This window comes from Podarcis filfolensis (genome assembly GCF_964270895.1).
Source record: "Podarcis filfolensis genome assembly, chromosome: 7".
Classification (NCBI taxonomy): domain Eukaryota; kingdom Metazoa; phylum Chordata; class Lepidosauria; order Squamata; family Lacertidae; genus Podarcis; species Podarcis filfolensis.
The window spans coordinates 43,420,180-43,435,347 of record NC_139603.1 but is presented as its reverse complement, the minus strand read 5'-3'; the positions used below and the strand labels follow the sequence as shown (position 1 = coordinate 43,435,347).

General features: G+C 39.1%; 1 protein-coding gene across 11 annotated transcripts in view; it reads left to right on the top strand.

Annotated features, from left to right (window-relative positions):
- Positions 1-15,168, top strand: part of MTCL1 (microtubule crosslinking factor 1) — a 92,449-nt gene that overhangs the window by 39,799 nt on the left and 37,482 nt on the right. For 5 of the 11 annotated variants that reach the window (XM_083622457.1, XM_083622465.1, XM_083622467.1 and 2 more), the window contains exons 4-5: positions 10,627-10,686; positions 12,794-12,871. In XM_083622457.1, coding sequence (XP_083478583.1) covers positions 10,627-10,686; positions 12,794-12,871 — 138 coding nt within the window. The remainder of the gene's footprint in view (positions 1-10,626; positions 10,687-12,793; positions 12,872-15,168) is intronic. The other 6 variants (XM_083622459.1, XM_083622464.1, XM_083622458.1 and 3 more) reach the window with 2 other exon arrangements.

Below are 15,168 nucleotides of genomic sequence, written 5' to 3'. Positions count from 1 at the left end.
CACCCATTTAGTTCACCCATTGGCAGCCAGGCTGACTCATTTCACAGAAATTGCTTGGATACCTGCATGTTTTGCTTCATATCTTTTTCTTAGGATGGCTAGCATATGGGGGGGGGGCTATTTATGTGCTCCTCTACTTTCCTTTGACCCACTGTTTTTAGAAAAAAATGTCAGGAGATCCTGTCACAAATATCACATGTCTCGCCTAATTTGGTTCTCAGGGCAACTCCTAGAGTGCTTTCATACTTGAGGCTAGAATAGTTTTTGTGCATCTCTTCCACTATTTATGTTAATGGCTCATGGAAGGTTAAAGCATAAGAGAATGTGGAGCAGAGGCATTTGTGATGCAAATGACCATTCTTGTCAACACAAGTTTTGCATTTGCATTACAAAGCAATTGAAGCAAGAGCCGCTTGTCTCTCTGCACTTTCTCTGGACACAAGCTCCAGAGTGGAGGAAGCAGCAGCAAGATCTGTAACTGGGGTTTCCTCCCTCATTACTTAGTGCAGACTAGACATAGCATGCGATCACTTCTGATTGTTGTTCTTTTTAACCAAAAGCAGCTTGGGGAGGCTGTGAGTTTAAGTGGAAGGTGTGTGTGTGTGTATATATATACACTAAATGTTTTGTCATCTTGAATTTCAGACAGTCTTTTCCAGCCTTGCCTGGAGGTGCTGGGGAGTGAACCAGGGCCTTTTTTGCATGCAAAGAATGCACTCTCTGACACTAAGCTTTTCCCACCCCCTGAGCCTGTCTTTCTTTTGCTAGAATTTCCATGGACAATCTATGTGTTTTAAATTAACGTAAGAGCCCTTCTAGGTCAAGACCAAGGGCCACCAAGTCTAGGGTTCTTTGCAAGTATCCCCAAAACCAGCACGCACTTCGTCTGCTGGAAATTGATCAAACGTGTGTCAGTGGATCACCGTCCACCTTCTGTCAATTTCTGTGACAAGTGGAAGTAAAGCATTGGCATTATGGCTAGTAGCTGTTAACCCTATTTTAAAGCCATCCACATTGGATGTCATCACTGGCTCCTGGGATAGTGAGTTCTATAGTTTAACTCTGCACTGTGTGAAGAAGTGTTTTCTTTTATCTGTCCTGAACCTTCCAACTTTAAGCTTATTTAGATGTCCGTGTGTTCTAGTGCTCTGAGAGAGGGAGAAAACCTTTTGTGTCTATCCCCGTGCATAAGTTTGTACTATTTTATCATGTCGCTTCTTAGTCACCTCTTCTCTAAACCGAAAGTCCCAAATTCTGCAACCTTTCTTCACTCCACCCCCTTGTTCATTTTCGTTGCACTTTTCTGAACTTTTCCTAACTCTACAATATCCCTTTTCAGGTGAGGTAACCAGCACTGTGCACAATATTCCAAATGTGGTTGCACCAAATATTTGGATACCAGCATTATGATATTGACAAATGTACACTGTCCTCTGGGGTTGACTTATTGGGGTTACCATATTTTTTTGCTCCATAAGACTCACCTGACCATAAGACGCACCTAGTTTTTAGAGGAGGAAAGGGGGAAAGCCCCATTTTTGGGGGGATCAGCTCACAGTTGTGCAGCTCCTTTTGCAAAGGGGAAAAGCCCATTTTTTTGAGGATCAGCTTAAAGCTGTTGAGCTTACTTTGCAAAGGGAAAAGAATCCTGTTTTTTATGGGGTTCAACTCGCAGTTCTGCAGCTTCTTTAGGAAAGGAAAGGGAGCCGTTTCTACAGTTTCCAGACAGATAATCTAATCAGCCAGTCACATGTCGCTGGGGAAACAAACAGCCTCCGTTTGCAGAACATTCAACAGTGGAGGCCTGGGCAAGGGGGCGGGGCCAGAAAGGGAGCCAGCGATCGACCACACATTTGCTCCATAAGACGCACAGACATTTCCCCTTACTTTTTAGGAGGAAAAAGGTGCATCTTATGGAGCGAAAAAACGGTATTTTTTAAAGTATGGGCTGACTCCAGTGGTATGTTCTGCTGTCGGACCTTTGACTCTCTCTGTTGCTTTCATAGCAGTGATCATGTTAACATATGGATTTATAAACTTGGCTGTACTCTATCTGTGTTGGAGTATGGGGAAAAGAGAGATGGGAAAATGCAACAATCCTGAATTGTTAGACCTGCACAGATTTGTACACTTAAAACCATGGGCTCGTTTTTTAGAAGTGAGTTTGGAAGGAAGTAATGGAAGTTGGATTGCCTGAAGCAGTTAAAAGACGGACTGGCAAAGCACTCAAGAATATAATAAAATATTAAAATATAATGGTGCCAAGGAAAGATGACTACATGTCTTTTCCACCTCTAATCTAATTCATATGTAGACTTACTTAAAGTGCACTCTACGTCTGGTGTCTTTTTGGCCTGACCGGGCATTCCTAGGTAAAAAAATTCCAGTTCAGGCTTTGCCTCTGGAAGACTGAAAATTCGCGTCATTATTTTTAAAATGACTAGACTGTTGTTGTTGTTTCTTGGTTTTGCATATTGCTTTACTTTATTGTCTTACATATTTTTATCTTGTACCCCACCCTGGAATTGATTTTAATATAAAACAGGTAATAAGTCACATAAATAAATAAAGCCTGCAATCTTAGGTGCACTTATCTAAGTATAAGCCATTGTGGCACATTGAGACCTGCTTCTGATGACTAGACTTTTCTTTTTCACCATTGTAGGAAATTTACTGAGCATTCCTATATGGAGCTGGGAAACATTTGAAACCAGGCTGCTTGCATTTGTAGAGCTGAAACCTGTGGGCAGGTTTCCTTTGCCGCCTTTTGTCCAATACTAGCTCCCTCTAAGGGGAGCATAGCAAGAATGGATTGAATGGCCTGCTCCAGTAATGGCCCCTTTTGGAACACTATTCTGTTTACTGTTGGTGAGAACACTGCAGGTGGTAACTTCTCAAATTCCCATGCCTTCAGAGGGTGCAGCAGGGCCCTCCAGTAGCAGAGCTCCTCTCTCCCACTGGGAGAACGCATCAGAGCCTGGCGGAGAGACGCCCCTGGCTAATCATAATCCTATCCAGCAGCTCTCCTTAGGGGACAAAACTTGCACCGCTGAATTCTTTAACTGCTTGTTATTTTGCCACTTCTGACTGCAACGGAGTATCGTTATAGCTTCTCTTATTGACAATTAAATAAGTGATCACACATTTCAGTGCTGTTTACTTATGGTCAAAGGTATCAAATTGCTGGTACACATTATTGTTTTATTTTATATTAAGTTTTCAATTAAATTAATACATAGGAACAGTTTCATATCTGCTTTACAGAATATTTCTATAATTCTTTTTTTTTGTAATTAATTTTTTATTCAAATTTACAATAACCAATCCAATTACCATTTAACATCCAGTTTAACTTATACATCTTATAGACTTCCGTCAACCTATCTGACAATTTCCATATTTTTCACAACTTTTCACATTCCTTAATATGTGTTGCACTTTAACAATCCTTATTTTATCTTTCCTTTTAAACAACATTCCTTACTGTTCTCTTCACAAAGCTTCCTGAAATCCAACAAGCGTTATTTCCTGATCGCACACAGTTTTGATATACTCTGTAAATTTGTTCCAGTCCTCGGTGAACCTCTGATCGCGTTGGTCTCTGATTTTACATGTTAATTTGTCCATCTCTGCGTATTCCATCAGTTTCATTCTCCATTCCTCCCTCGTTGGCATTTCCTCCTGTTTCCATTTTTGGGCCATCAAAATTCTAGCAGCTGTAACTGCATATCTAAATAGTTTCACATCTTTCTTTTCAACGTCATTACCTAGTATGCCTAGTAACAGTGCTTCTGGTTTCTTTACAAACGTATATCTCATCATTTTTTTCATCTCGTTATAAATCATTTCCCAGAAGCTTTTCACTTTCTTACATTCCCACCACATGTGATAAAATGTTCCTTCTTTCTCTTGACATTTCCAACATTTATTACTAACTTTAAACATCTTTCCTAGTTTCACTGGGGTTATATACCATCTATATAACATTTTCATCACATTTTCTTTTATCGTAGTACATGCGGTGAATTTCATTCCCTCTTTCCATAACCTTATCCAATCATCAAATTGTATATTGTAACCAAAATCTTTAGCCCATTGAATCATTACCGTTTTAACTTCCTCATCTTTTGTATGCCATTCAAGTAATAGTTTATACATTTTTGACAATACTTTTACATCACTATTCAAAATTTCTTGCTGAAACTTTGATTTTTTTCCTGAGTAACCTTTCTCCCGCATCTCTTTTTTAAACATTGCATTCAGTTGAAAATAATGCAGCCAATCATACACTTTTTCTTTAACCTCTTCATATGGTTTCAAATTCCATTTATCACCTTCTTTAATTATTAAATTTTCATATGTAATCCAATCTCCTGTCATATTGACTTTTTTCGTGCTCATTATCTCCAGTGGGGATAACCACATTGGTGTTTTCGACTCTAATATGTTTTTATACCTATTCCATACTTCAATTAGCGTACCTCTAAAAATATGGCTTTCAAAACCTCTGTGCACTCTATTTTTATCACACCATAGATAAGCGTGCCACCCAAATCTGTTGTCATATCCCTCTAAATCCAACAATTCCGTATTCTCCAATTTTATCCATTCTTTCAACCAGCAAAGACACGAAGCCTCATAATATAACTTCAAGTCTGGCAGGGCAAAGCCTCCTCTTTCTTTTGCATCTGTTAATATCTTAAATTTAATTCTCGGCTTTTTGCCCTGCCAGATATATTTTGACATTGTTCTTTGCCATTCTTTAAATATGGTCACTCCTTTAATTATTGGTATCATCTGAAACAAAAACAACATTTTCGGTAGCACGCTCATTTTTATTGTTGCAATTCTTCCCCAAAACGATAATCTCATTCTTGCCCATACGTCTAAGTCACGTTTAATCTTATTCCAAACTGGTACATAATTATTTTGAAACAAGTCAATATTTCTAGGAGTTAACGTGATTCCTAAGTACTTTACTTTTTTTACCACGTTCATTTCTGTTTGCTGCTGTATTTCTTCTATAGCTTCTTGATCCAAATTTTTAACCATTATTTTAGTTTTTTTCCTATTTAATTTAAAACCTGACACCTGACCAAAATATTCAATTTCTTCTATCACTTCTTTTACACTCTGTATGGGATCCTCAATAGTTATAACCAAGTCGTCGGCAAAGGCCTTAACCTTATATTGATTACCGCCCACAGTTACTCCTTTTATATTTTCATTGTTTCTTATAGTTCTTAGGAAGACCTCCAGGACCGAGATGAATAACAACGGAGACAACGGACACCCTTGTCTTGTACCTTTCATTATGGCAATATCAGAATATTTCTATAATTCAACACATTTCTTTACATTTTTGTTCCATTTTTGTAAAAGAAAATGGACTGTGGGATGCACCTCAGATAACACCCAATAGATCTTATATTATTAGGTTGATCAATATTCTTTTTTGTTTCAGTAAGATTTACTCAGAGTAAATCCACTAAAATGAATGAACATTATTAAGTTCATTAATTTCATTAAGTCTACTCTGAGTAAAACATAATTGAAAACCGCCCACCAGTATTCAAAACCCCTTTTCTGAGATTTATTAATAATGCCATTGTAAGAAAGTTGTGACTGTTCATATTCTGATCATTTGTATTATGAGATTTGGGCAGAATGAGGAATAGGAGAGAGAGAGAATGGGAAAGACAGCAGAAGCACTATTGCAGTAAACGGTGCTTTACAACTGTAAGCAGATAGATGGGCAAGAGTAGATTATAAAGGTTATCTGGGGCATGTCCAGTGCAGAGGGGATTGTGTTGCTGCCTGTTTAATCTCTCAACTCCTTAGAATTTTACCTAATACTTCATAGAAAGTAGAGGTCCTTTTGATCCCAGAGCTTGAACTCAGAAAGTCATATTGAATATCATATGAACAATTTGAAAATTACATCAAGAGTATCATTTTTTAAAGAAATGTTTTTCGAATCTACTAACTCTGAACTTGGAAGAGACTGCAAATTACATCATTAGAGGAACAGGCAAAGATTTTTTGGCATAGCACATTAGCATCTAGAATATTCTATTACAAGAAACTTTTTGAGGGTACTACACCTAAAAGGATTTATGAAAGTGCTGGTACAATATGTTCAGTTCTGAAATAAAAACAGCTGCTGCTCTGAATTTCTTGGAGAAATATTAAATAAACAATACTGCCTGGTTTTTTCTGAATTTTATTTTTATAACAAATTTGCATAATTGATTGTAGTCCACATTACAGAATGAGGAGATCAAAATAAACAGTGGGTAAGTGCAAATAAATAGATCAGAGCAATTGGGAATACTAATAATTACACCCTATTTTACAAGATTATTAGGAAGAGGGATGAAAAGTTGGATTTGAAAGGTCCTGTGCACTATGTAAATCACAATGCTAGCCATTGCTCCTTTCACATTAATACATCCTGCAGTCAGACTGGTTGATGCAAACTTACTTTTCATATGTAAGGATTCTACATGTAGAAAGCCTTAACCATTATCAGTTTTTGCCTGGCACTTGTCTATTGTAAGCATGAGTATACAGGATCTGGATTTCAGGCTGCTTTGTTTTCCCCCGCAATGAGCTTTCTTTGGGCAGACTATAAAGGATCTGTTGAAGGTCACTGGCTCCAATGATTGTCCTTTATGTAATGGTAGCTCTGCTGAGGGAGATATCAGAGTGGTGGGGGAGGAAAGGAAGTACCGTAATGAGGAAAGGCAACAGCAATGGCATTTGCATTAACTTGATAGTGCAACATACACCTCATCTTGGAATCAGGCAATTCTTTGAAAGCCACTTAAAGTTCCATAATAGCCCATGGGTTTTGATTTCCTCTTTTGATGTGTGAACTTGAAGCAAAGCCACGGAACAGGAAGAACTACAGCAAGTATGCCTGTAAAGTTGGAACTGAAAGAACAGACGCTCTATAGAGATTTCACATTTTTGCATCTGCTTCATTTAAGAGAGGAGCAGCACTCAGTATGACACACTTCCCATTGCACATCAATATGAGATCGTGATTTTAACCGAACTGGATGGAGGAGGAAGGAAAATACCATGTCAATAATTTTGTTTCCTTCACACATTAAAGGGGTTTGCAATGTAATACAGGATGTGTAATAAAATGGAATATACCTCATACCATTTGCCAAATTAACGTTTTCCATGATGATTTGAAGAGAATCTGATGTTACAGAAATTTCAGTGAATGAAATGGAGATGTACCCAGACTGGAGATGTTCACAGACTGACTATGCACAGTGGACTGAGTCTACATTGAAGACTGAGTCTTCAATGGGTGGTTGTTTTCCATCAGAGGAAGACTCCTTTGTCTTTCTGACTACCAGCGAGTTGAGGGAAGGAGGCCCACCCATTTGCTGGCTGGCATAGAGCCATTTCTTTGTTACCTAAATGGCCCAGGTATCTTTGCTTCACCAGCCTGGGAGCTGACATAGGGAAGGAGCACCCCTCACACTTTTCCTTAGCTGGTACCAGTGGTACAGCTGTGAATGTGCTTATGGCTGCACTACTCTACCAAGCGTTAACAATCCCTAAATTGGGATGCACTTGGTCCCTTTGTCACCATCACATTGTGTTGGCCTTGCTGCTAGCACATGATGACAATAGGCTTTGTGATAAATGAAAAATATGATGTGGCAGTCCATCTTTTTGATATGCATACGGTTGAAGTTTAACATTTTATTGTTAGATAAGGGAAAAGATTCTTGTATATAAGGATTTAACTGTAGGAGGTTTTTAAATTAGGTACCAGAAACTTGATCTGGAAACTCCCACGAAATTCCCACCACTTTTACTTAGCCCATGGAGATTTTGGCCACCCTCTGGACTTACGATGTAATTAGAACAAACGAGGTTATGAGGCTACTTTTTCAGTGTGGCTTAACAATCAATCCGTCTTCCCAGGGATTCTTGGAAATTATAGCTCTCCAAGGGCAATATGATTTGTCTAACAAACTACAGTTCCCAGGATTCTTTGGGGGATTACACCACTGTTAAAGGGGTATAATAGTGTTTTAAATATATAATGCAGATGTAGCCCCATACTTCCTGTTATTACTGGGTATGAGGAACTAGATTTCAGAGAAGTCGTGTTACTAAATTGGCTGCTAAAAATATTTTCCTAAGGCCTAAATGAGAACGCTAGCATGTATGAAGATTGTATTTAGCATTAGCCAAAGCTGTTGACTATAAATGTAGCCTAAGGTATTGATTATATATTTAGCAAAGCTATTAATTATGGTGTACTGTATTAAAGTCTAAGAATGTGTAGAGGAATATAATCATTTAAGAGCCTAGCTGCAGAGTAGTATATAAAATAGATGAAGTACTACAAAAAAAATTGCTGTTAAAATGAGGCCTATAGCAGCTACTCTTCTCTTACCAGTGTGCTTAAAGGTCTTGGATGTGATTCTGGATTGTGCTTCATATTGCATTAAGCAGTTTATTTTCTGGGTAAAATGTATTTGTGAGTCTTTTATGTATGGAAGCTGAGAAATAAGTAATGGTCATCCTAGTATAAATCCCATTTGTGACCTACTCTGAATTTTCTAGCACAATATTGCAAAACATATTATGTTTCTAAATAGTATGGTGTTCAAAAAACATTTCTTCTCTTGGACAGGGTTTGCAACATGCAGCAATAACAAATCACAGTAATCTTAAAAGCAGATTAACATTTTGAACATGCAAAGAATAAAAATAAATTGTAGAGTATTTTGAACATATGCTGCTGTATATGAGTGAACTGTAAATAGCTATGATGGTCAGAACACAGGGGAAATGGGATTAATTGTAATCCCACAGCATTTGAGCAGCTAAAATCATCCAATAGCCGGGGCGGGGGGGGGGTGTCAATTGATCATTTTGAAACTAATTAGAATATATTTTTGCTTTAAAAAAAGCAGACAGTCAGGAAGAAAACTGCAACAATTTTATTTACAGCTAATGGCCAGACATTACAGATGTTTCTACTAATCTTCGCATATTTGAGTCTAAGAACATATTTACAAAACCAAGCCTATTTGCAGTGCAACCTACTCAAAAGTAATTCCCATTAAATTCAATGAAATTTATTCCCAGGTAATTGGGAATGCAGCCATAGTTCAATATATTGACCTGGTGTGGACAACATAGTAAGCCAATTTATGGCTTTCTGGCACTGCACAAATGTGCAGGCTCCTGGAGACGATCTCACAAACACTTGGTTCCTCCCTGGTCCTTTTTGTTGCCATGCTCCACCGAGTAAAGGTTTAGTTTAGCTTACCAGCCAAATGTGGACTCCTTGTTAAGCTGTCTTCTCACTAACCATGGGTTTGGTTTCTCGTGTTGTGAGAACCAAGCAAATGTCACAACTCCTGAATTCTTTAGTGGACCTGTATCATGCTTTTATTTACATACACAAACAAACTATGTTTAGGGTAATTGCAAAATCCGTGCAACCTATCAGTTAGACTCATTCAGAAGCATGTGGGCTTCTGTCCGTCATCTCGCCTCTCAACTCAAATCATGCTTATTATTACCACATTCACAATGTACTTATTTAAGCAAAAACACAGCGTTATATCCAATTAATTTCTACACATAGATGATCCATTGAAATTAATGGAACTTATTTAATCATATTTATTAATTTAATTTGATGCTACTCTGAGAAGCATTGGATACAGGCCTTAAATTACAACAGAGGTCACCAATCGTTTTGGACCAGAGGGCAAAAATTTGAATTTTGAGAAAGTGCTGTGGGCACAAGTGAACAAAATAGCTACCATTGGAGGCAGAGCAGTTGTATTCTGCTCATTATGAGTTTGAATTGAAAGCATAACACAAAATTAGAGTCATAGTCATTGCTGTTTCCCTATCCAATGGGACAATGCTTGCCATGCGACATTAGCTACCTCATGCTGGTCCTGACTGGGGAGCTCAAACAATTGATTTCTCCTACACGCACACCTATAACAACAGGGAGCATTATCCAGTACCAGGGAAAATATACAAAATGGCTACACCACACTTACTTTTTTGCATACAATATACAGAGCACAGACACACATGCATCTCTCCCTCTCTTTTATAGACCACACATTCATACATTCCCCCCTTAAACACAACACATGTCCATCTCTCCCTCTCATATATATGGGTGTCTGCAATTTTAAAAAATTGTGTGTGTGTGTTTGTATGTGTGTGAAATGTTGAAAGGTTGGAGCAGACTAGCAGGGAAAGCTCCTGCTAGTGCAACTGTTTAGCTGAATCCGACACCAACTTTTTTTTTTAAATGAAAGCTGAGAATCTGGGGGTTGGGGTTTACTCCAGGGGCAGCACAGAAGGCTTCACAGGTGCCATGGTGCCCGCATGTGCTGGGTTGGCAATCCCTGGTACAATGTTTAAACTCCTTGTTAATGTCAAAGGCTTGTGAGGGAGAAAGAGAGAGAAAAAGCTTTTCAGGTTTCAGGGGTTGAAATAAAATGTCATGACTGTACTAGAGAACTTAATGCTGATCCACTGCATTGATTCACTTTGATGACCTCTCCCTAAAACTTTGTGTTATTAATTAGGTCTCAATTGTGTGTTTCTTAGAGCTCCCTGAAGAGAAGAGGCAGCAGGGATATTCACAAAGAAAAGAAGGCATTTGCTCAGGTACCTGTTTCCAACCAAGTATATGTTTTATAAAGTCCACATGAAGATTGACCGAGCAAATTGATGCTGTTCCTCTGTGTGCCCAGGTGCAGTGAGCCTGCTACCCCTAAAGCGTGGAGGATGAGAAGCAAAATAGCCACAGTACAACGATCTGGCATCAAACAAGCCACAACTTTTATTGATTACAGGTGTACGTAGGCTTAGGCTTTGGCACTGAGTACACTGAATCATCCAATACATCTGCTGGCTGGTTACAATTTGGGGTTGATACTGAGTTAGGATTGACTTACGTCATACATCAAATAGGAACAATCCCTCAGGATTGCCACCCTAGGAAGTGCTATGGCCCTCAGCCCCCATCCGGGCATTTGGACAGAAGGACCTCCCTAGGATCCATTCAGTGTGACACCCTGTTAGCTTAGAGTAGGGAGAGGCTAAGACTTCTGACTCCACCCTCCCCCCCCCCCCGCTTGATTAAGGATCCCCCACAATGCTTTATCTGCCAAAAGGTGTGACGGTTGCTATGAGGTAATCAAAAAACCCAGACGGGTCCAGTTTGCCTGGAGGAAAAATCCCTCACCTTGCATAGCAAAGTGTTCCCGCGGACCCACCTGAAACTCTGCCGAAAAAGGGAGAGAGGGTGGGAGATCATTATTCAATTGAGCTGCGCACAGAAAAAGAAACAAACCTATTTTATGTCCAAGGAATGGACCTGAGTGAAGACCCCCTCCCCCGCCAGGGAGACCCCAGTTGGGCCTGCCCCCCTCCCAAGGACATGCAGCCAAGGACATGGCCAGATTCACAGGCAGGCTAAATTTAAATCCCACGATTAGTGGGAAAGGATGGGAGTTCTCCTGCCAGTTGTTAAGGAGCCAGAGAAGAGGTGTCATGGCATGCTACAACTGACACCTCACAGGGGAAAGGTAAGCAGGATTTACAATTTTTTGAAATGCTAAAGTTGTCAGAACCTCCTTAAAATCAACTTACAATTCAGAATTGCTTGTAGTTTTTATATAATACGCACCTTTGATTCCCACCCCCACCCCCACTTCTATCATCTCTATAGACAAAAGCTGAAACTTTTCTTACGGAAAATAAAGCACCTTGTCTCAAAGTATTTGGAGCAAAGAGAGCTCAGGGACATTCACTAAATTTATCCTTGGTGCCAAGGTTTTTGTGCTAATGAGCATCTTGGCACTTCACACATTGAAACAACACATAGTGTGTTATTCTCTCAGAGTTTGAGGCATTGTTTTTTCATGAGAGCTGAACAGCATGTGATAGCAAGATATCCGTTTCTTTCCACCGGATTAAAATAGAAAAGTTAAAGCCATCCACTTGCCTTGCTTGCATTCAATTTTTATTAAATTCCTAAAGTGTGGATTTCCTCAGTACTCTTGGTTTAGAATTTTACTCCTATCCTGTAAAGAAACCCCACCCCCCAGTTTTTATACAATTAGTTGTTATATAGATTGGGCACATGCATTAGATTTCCAATCAGTGGTTGTGTTTCAACTATCAAATCTCGAATTAATAAGCCTCTGTATGCACAAGTTTCATGCACCTGTATGATTAATCTGACTGTTGCCAATGGAAGCTGAAGACAATGACAGGCAGATAAAGATGCTGTGAGTCTCCATGTTACCGCTCACTGCAGACTGTATCTGGACTATATTTTCCACCTACATTTGCCCTTTTCCAAATACAATAAAGTTACTTTCAAACAACTGAGAGCCAGCCATACAACAGAGCTGTTAAGCAAACAGAGACCAGAAAACCAATTTAATATTCCTAGATGAATAAAGATGTCTTAACTTGGAGCCTCAAAGCTTGTGGTGTCAATGAAGTTTTCTTTCCTCCTTGAAAGATTGACAACATGTTCCCCATTATATGATCAGCTGAGGGAAAGTGGCATTTCTGTTCCTTCTATAAACACATATACTTGTCTGGATCTTAGTTCCTAAGTGTTTTTTGTCACTTACATTAAGGTACTCAATTTTTTTGGATCAAATATTAGGTTTAAAAAATCCAATGATGTGAAAACAGAGAGTGTGTTAGCTATACTTCTCTGCATTTAGTTTTATTGAAAAAAAAAGTTTCTGTTCAGCAGAGCTGCAGAATGGAGCTTCTTGGAAAGTGCCAGGCAGCAGTCAGGACACAAAGAAAACTGTTTCTTCAGCGCAAGGTAGGATTATTGGCACCTGCCCAATTTCCTGGGCACCAGCTATGCTGCCATCTCATCCAGCTTACAGCCCAGTAAGTGCATAGCCATATTCTGCCTGGCAGAGACCATTGAGGAGGTGACAGGAGTTGGAAGATTTGATTTTCATCCCTTTCTCTTCAGGTCTACCTACTGGTCAAAGATACAGATATATATATATATATATATATTTATATACATTTTGCAGTATGAGCAAGCCCTCAATTTCATCACAGCTTCTGCGCTGCAATCCTAATTTGTTCATGTTCCTCTTTCTGCCCCCCCCCTTCATTTTTGCATCTGGTGTACATTGCAAGCTCTTTGGCAGCTAATGTATCTGTATGTAGAACTCTCTTCAAAATGCAGAGTACACATTGTGTAAAATTAGCTGACATGCCTATACCCTGTATGTGCCCAGATTCTGTGAAGAAGACCTCATCAACATACAGAGGTTGGATGAGGAGGTGGTAATGGGCATGTTATGACCTTCTCGTGGATGCACTGACTGAATTTTGCATGAACAGTTCTAGTTCAGGAACTAGAGTTGGGGCCAATATAAGGGGCAAAACAATGCAAACACACCTTATGCCCGGGGGATGGGGTTGGATTAGGTAGATGTCCCCACCACCACCAGCTCAACCAGCCTGCCACAGTTCATCCTTCTGCAGACCAAATGGAGCTGGGTGAGCAGTATTCCTTCTGGTGGTATTCCCACCAGCAGGGGCCAATGAAACTCCAAAGCAGGGCATTCTGATGGCAAGGAAGGGGTGATGTTGATCACAGATAAGACAACAGAACAGCTTTTCCTAGTTTATGGCACTTATAGCTAGATGGGGGTGATGGGAGTTGTAGTTCAAAACATCTGTAGGTCATCAAGTTGGAGAAGGCTGCTGTAGATTATTTCTAAGAGAAACTGGATCCCACAACCAGTGGAAGTTCATATCTGATAAACGAGACTGTCTAATAGATCAGAGCAGCTAATCTGTCACTTTAAGATTGGTTCACATTACAGATTTATCTGGTAACAAATGAGCTAACTTCAATTTCTAATGTAGCCAATGCATGGAACTTTTATTTGCATATTCTGTGCTATAATCCTGTTATTTTCCTGCTGCTTAGCATTTAATAGCTCTGCCTTGCTACCAGAGATGGTCCTTAATTAGCATGCCGTTTGGTAATGAGCATATGCTTACTTAATATTTCTTTATATATTTCTCACAATATTTAAGGCTCTGTGCATGAAAAAAAGGAAAATGGAAAATGCTAAATTAACCTTACCCAGATTTAACATAAGATGTCAACAAACAATCCTAATCGTTCTAATTGAAATAAGATATATGTTGTCGAACATTTTGATTTTGTTAACTGATGTCGCCATATGTTTTTCTCTCTGCACACATGCATACATAACACACACACACTTACTTACTTACATCTATCATAATTGGTTACTTTTGCACTAATTGAGATATACCATTTGAGAAATTTAAGTTAAGGACGTTAACCTCAGACTGCAATTCTGTACACACTTACCTAGAAGTCAGTCTCACTGAACTTAACGAGGCTTATTTTTTAATAGACACGTATGTGTAGGTTTATACTATTAAGGTACACATTTTTTAAACATGGATAGGGAATCTAAGTCTAAGTTCTTTGGAGATCACTTGTGGCTGAGTAAGATTGTCTTCCATGAATACGGTCTTAACAGTGTGCCCGTAAGTGACTATGGAGGCCAATGCTGGATCCTCATGTCCTTCCACAGTTGGGACGTAGGTTTCTGGGCAGGAGTTTATCACTATGAGTCTAAGTACCTTTCATATGACTGCCTTAAATTACTATATCCTTGTAGAAATCTTGAACTCCCTCTGCCAATACACTCTTTAATGGAGCAGACATTACTAGGAGATGCATGGGAGCTACATTGCTCCCATAAATGTACAGTAATGTACAAACAGGGACTTTTTATCACTGAAGGTTGAAGTAAATGTAAGCTCTGCCCATGGGCACCATTTTTTCCACATGTGTGTGACATCTCTCATTTTATGGTTAATAGTTTATTTTATTGCTTTTGATCAGACAGAAGCTGCAATCTTACATGTCACTGCAGACCTTCTAAAGCGGGGAACCTCTGGCATGTGGGACATATTGGGATTTGCTATAAGATATTTTATATTGGATTTTGTAGCAGCTGATTTTCAGTTACAAGTGGCAACAATACTGGACTCCTATAAAATCAACAAAACTTCTATACTTATTATCACACAGTGCTGAGATGATTTATT